Source organism: Vicia villosa, linkage group LG2, assembly GCF_029867415.1.
Source record: "Vicia villosa cultivar HV-30 ecotype Madison, WI linkage group LG2, Vvil1.0, whole genome shotgun sequence".
NCBI lineage: Eukaryota > Viridiplantae > Streptophyta > Magnoliopsida > Fabales > Fabaceae > Vicia > Vicia villosa.
In genome coordinates, this window is record NC_081181.1 from 181,606,653 (window position 1) to 181,612,204 (window position 5,552).

Below are 5,552 nucleotides of genomic sequence, written 5' to 3' on the forward strand. Positions count from 1 at the left end.
TAACCTTGAATTCGCGCGTGGGGGAAGTAATGAATGCTCAAATTAGAATAATTGAGTGCTTTATTACAGCCACGTCTTTTTTGTGTGACTAGAACATGACAGCCACATGTTTTGTTTTACAAGTCAATTTCTCGTTAATTTTCTTTATTCGGAATATTATTCTATATATGGATTATTTGTGGCTCTTTGTATCGCGTCAGTTATTATTCTATATATGGATTATTTGTATTTTGTGGCTCCTACTTCTGTCGCATCCGTTTCTCTTAAAACAAACACGCGTTTTGTGAGACATTACCCTATTCCTTCCACTCCTTTTCTTTCCCAATTCGGATAATTTTATCTTTACCCCCACCAAAATTTTCAATTGTTTTTTTGTTTTACTTTTCTTTGTCCACGTGTACACAACACTTTTAACATGAACACTTTCAGTTTCCACTTTTCTTTACCCCTCTTGTGTTTTTTTAATCCTTTTCCTTTTTAATATATTTTGGTTTATTCAAAAAAAAAAAAAAAAAGTTTCCACTTTTATTATGCTTATGCTTTTTATTTCAAACCTGATTTCTCCTTCCACCGTCGTCCATCTTCTCCTTCAAAGGTTAGTTTCCTATTCCTTTATTTTTGTTCAATTCATGCTTCAAAACTCAAAATCCCTAATTTTTCTTTAAAACCCTAAATTTTGGAATAGATTGTGCTGTTTAAGATTTTCACCTGGCTCGGTTCATGTTGCAAAATCAATTGCGACTGTTTTACTTGAAAACTCTAATCCGAGAAAATATCGCTTTTGCCTTGAAATGGATTGATTTTCCCTTGTTCTTCATTTTTTATTTGGTCTTAATTCTGAGTTTTGAGAAAGCGAAAATGGTAAGTTTAAGGTTGGGAAAACTATGTATTAGGTGTAATATTGAGATAATTTGTGACGGGTCTTTGTTAATAAGCTCTAAATATAGCCTGAATCCAAGTCGTCTAAGAAGGTAAGGACTTCTGTGTTATATTCATCTGTTTTCGGACATAGATTCAATAGAGTTGGAATTAGATTCAAAATTGGTATTAATTATATTCATGTGTTGGATTCGAAAAATAGATAGGCTGCTAAGTGCTATCTTAATACAGAATGGAAATATTATCAAGTAGTTTTCAATTTTAAAGGCTGGACAACTCGGTCAGGTTTAACCTTCTGCAATGCATGAACTTATGTTGCTTCCTTTTAAATCAGAACAAACATTTGATAACAGTAGTCTTTTAACTTACCTGCTTTTCATACTTTAGAGTTTAGAACAATATATACTATCTCGACAAAACCCTTCAATCACACATTATTGTTGTGTTTTTTGTCTTTAATAGATTCTCATCCTAAGTCCTTTATTTATTTCAGGCATGGAGACACTGGTCCTGGTCATTGCATTGTCAGGAACTTGCAATTGGTGTGTTAGATCTTAAACAAGTAAAGTGTGATATCATTCATAATAAATGGTATTGATAAAATGACTCTGTTGTTTATTTTAGAAGAGTAAATAGAGTTCCATGCCATGGTTTACAAATTGACTTTAAAAGTGAGTCCTTTTCTATTATTAAGTAGATTGTGAGTTTGTTCCCGTCGTAGTGTTTTTTGTTGATTGCCGAAAAATGTGAGAATGTTTACGAGTATGTTGAAACCAAATTAGACTTGTGCAAAATGGATGTAAGATTGTATATAGCTAAACATGAAGTTGAAGTAGACATTGATGATTAACTAGATGACATCATTAGTGATATTGGTTGAAAGTCTTTTCATCAAATTATATGTATGATACTTTGAGCAGTGGCACAAAATAGTCTTTCTATTTGATGTACAATATTTTTCACACGTTTTCAGTAGTGTTGATGTTGTTCAACTTGAGGTCAAAAAAATAGGTTGATGGACAAAAGTTTCAATGGAATTTGGAACTTGTTTAAAGGCATGCTTTCAAAATTTAATACATTGTCGTATTGTCATAATGAGAAGATTTTTTGACTGATAGATATCAGGTATAAGAAAATATGTGTATGCTAATGATTATATATTGAAAAAAAAATTGAAGAGTATGATGAGTCACTTGGTGTGGGGTATTACTCATCAAAGTGAATGATGTTGATTCTAAATGTGGTATGAGCATCAAGGGTCTTCCTTGTAGTACTATGGACATTTTCACACTCCGATTGATTCTTTGTAATGGAAAAAGATTAGATTCTTTGTTTCTAGATTTTTACAATGTGCCAAAAACCCTTAAGCTTGGTCTTTCTACAGAAGGAATTAATGTAGTAGCCATAGATCATGGACTCATTCTGCTTATAGTATACAACTTATTTCCTTGGTTGTGCATGAGAAGATATTCATTCAATGGTCAAAAAGACTTGTGGAGATTATTTCAGGTAAAATATTAGTTAATATATATTTTTCGATTTATTCTTAGAAAGAATATAAAAATGCTGACCAAGTTTTAAAGGCAACATTGCAAAGAACGAATTTGAAGATTGTGGAAATTTTTTTTGGGTTCTAACATATGTTGTGGAGCTGTGTATAGTTAAACAAGAGCTATATGGATAAAAACTCATCAATTGTGGTTGACATTAGTACATCTTATTGTAAAAATAAGCCATCATAGGTGTTCCCATTGTAAATTGTTTAGAACATGTTATTAGTTATAAAAGTTACTATATACAATATCTACCCATTAAGTTCACATTTTGTATTCATTTTTAGCGCAAAGATAGAGTTAAGTGTATGGATGGAGCAATTAAATCTGTGTACAGCAGGTGAAGTTGAACTACTAATTAGCTTAATGTCAAAACACTTAAATCCCTTTGACATTTCATATTATTATAATTACAGACAAGAAATCATTAACAATATCATCACTAAGGTAGTGGAATAAAGAACTGTCATATTGCAATAGTTAAAAAGGCCCGTGATGCAGTTTATACTTGGTTAGCTACTTTCACAGAAAAGCTACAAAAAAATGATATATTTTTCAATTTCAACCTATGTATATATACATTATTAAACAATGGTTCATACAAGCTATTTTCCATTCTACAATCCAAAAAATGGTTAAAGTACAAACAAATTTTCATTCTAAAATCCAAAAATAAAAGCAAACTTCATATAAAAATAAATAAAAGTAAAAAAACCAAACAAATCAAAGAGAAAAACTCCATAGTGACAACTCAACATCTTCAAAGTCTGTATTAATATCTTGATACTCAAACTCATGCCCCAAACTATGTGTAGGAGACAGCAGCGCCATATTCCTTAATGAATCTGGAATGTTCAACACTTCCTTCTCTTCATCTTCTTCCATACAAAACATAAGCTGCTCCGCTGTGGCAGCGGAGGTGGCTACAGCAGTGTCAATATCATTAGTGGTTAAAACCTTATTCGATAGGAAAGTCTTATCTGGTCTGAATGCCTCGGCAGCTTGTGCAGCTGTCTTTTGTATATCTTTTGTTGCAGTAGTGGCAGGAACAGGGAGTCGCCAAGCTGAGTCTGCAAAGTTGATACAGGCGTTGCGACCTCTCAATGCCAAGGCTGCAACATCATGGGCTCGGGCTGCCATCTCGGCCGTCGGAAAAGTTCCTAGCCAAATTTTAGTCTTCTTGTTAGGCTCTCTCATTTCACACACCCACTTATCTAAATTCCTCCTTCTCACACCCCTGAACACCGGGTGGCGAGTCTCCTTGAACTTCTTCCTCCCTGCACGCTTCTTCGGTGTACTCGCAGCTAATCGCACCTCCTCGTTGAAAACTGGCACCTCGATAGAGATTTCTAAAGTTGAAGGTTTTGAAGAAGTGGATTGTGAGGTGGAAGGGTTGTTAGTTGGAAACATGATTGTGCGTTAGAGAGAGTAGATGACAAAGGTTTTGATAAGTGAAATTGAAGGCTGAAGATGGAGTTGGTGTAAGAATTGTGAAGAGTAAGGTGTTGTATATATAGGGAACCATGGTTGAATTGAAGGAAAGTGGTAAGAGTGTGAGAGTGTTTTGTGTGAGTGTGGGAAAGAGGTAACCGTGAGAGTATTTTGTGAGTGTGTGATGTTCTGTGTGAGTATATGATTGTTTTGTGTGAGTGAGGTTAGATATTTTGTAAGTATAATGAGACAGCTGGTATAATAATGCCAAGTTGGAAGATCTGTCATTGGTTATATATTTGAAAAAGAGAAAGGGAAAGTGATGAGAAGGAAAGACGTAGAGACCCCACACAATACTCAAAAATAGTAATAAAGTTATCCATTTAGTATCTTCTAAGACACTATATCATGTTTTTTTTCCTTGAAATAGAGTTATTAAGGTTATTAAGTATGTGTTTGGTTCAGCGTCCAGGCTTAATTTATCGCGTCCCAATGCACTTTTTACCGTGATATTCAAAAGCTAGAAATCCAAGCTTTACACTAAACGCACGTTTGATGGGATGCTACCGTGGAAACAAACAGACGCTAAAGCAAACAAACAGGACTATGCTGTTTTTATCTCTTATCTACTTTTAGTCAAATAAAAAACGACTTTTTGTTTGAAATAGTAAAATTAAATATTAACTTCTTTTGTAATTTTTGTATATGTATACTATATGTAAAAAATTAAAGTAATATTTTTTAATCTGTCAAAGAAATAGATTTATGTTTGGTTTTACATTTTAGGATATAAAATCATTTTTTGACAGAAAATAATAATGGTTAGTTGTATATTTAAAAGGAAAAAAAGTATAATTTTGTTTTGCTTCCTATGTTTATGAATAGTAATTTAATTAATATTTGTTAATTAAATTAAAGACATGTTTGAATGGACTTAAGTTTTGTGACATTGTTTGAAAGATTTAATCAAAAAAAATTTACGATATTTTTCATAAATTTTTTTAAACTTATTTTTTAAAACCTTTAAGATAATTAATGAAAATAACTTATAACATATATAAAAATAATTAAAATTTATTTTATCTTTTGTTATAAAAATAATTTATGTAAGTTTATTTATAAGCGCTTATTGTTGTTAGTGCGTGAGGCATTTTGGGTGAGAGAAGGAATGGGAGGAGATGTATTCAAAATAGGGTTTATTATTGAACGCATATAAAACTAAATTAAGAATGCATATATCTATAAGTAAATAACTACCAAGCCAAGTGGGCTTGGGCTTGGGTTACACAACTTGGATTATATCACAACATATCCCCTATAATTCAAGTTGTGGAACAAACTCATCATAATCGATCTGAACTATTCTTAAGTTCTTTCTCAAAGTTAGGAATTTGTCGATCTTCAGCCCTTTGGTGAAATGTCGGTTAACTATGTTTCACTCGAGCAATGCCCCACTTCAAGTTCACCCTGGTTTACCTTCTCTTTCAGGAAATGAAACCTAGCCTCGACATGCTTACTCCTTCCATGCAAAACTGGATTCTTTGCAAGATTAATAGCTGACTTGTTGTCAATCTGTAGCACCAGAGGTTTCTTCACTTCGACCTCCATCTCTTCTAGCACGAATATGATCCAAATTGCTTGACACACATCATAGGATTCTACTATATATTCAGTCTCACTCGATGGCAA

The 5,552-nt window shown here is 32.8% G+C and overlaps 1 protein-coding gene and 1 long non-coding RNA gene across 2 annotated transcripts; one reads left to right on the top strand and one right to left on the bottom strand.

The window, feature by feature from the left end:
* The first annotated feature begins 461 nt into the window (after positions 1 to 461).
* LOC131653175 (uncharacterized) lies at positions 462 to 1,716 on the top strand. The gene is made up of 2 exons (XR_009298973.1): positions 462 to 595; positions 1,373 to 1,716. It is a non-coding gene; the product is annotated as an uncharacterized LOC131653175 (long non-coding RNA).
* Positions 1,717 to 2,991: 1,275 nt separating this feature from the next.
* LOC131653174 (dehydration-responsive element-binding protein 1A-like) lies at positions 2,992 to 4,094 on the bottom strand. The gene has a single exon (XM_058923263.1). It carries the CDS (start codon positions 3,840 to 3,842, stop codon positions 3,156 to 3,158), a length of 687 nt encoding a protein of 228 aa, XP_058779246.1. The 5' UTR covers positions 3,843 to 4,094; the 3' UTR covers positions 2,992 to 3,155.
* Between the last annotated feature and the right edge of the window lie 1,458 nt (positions 4,095 to 5,552).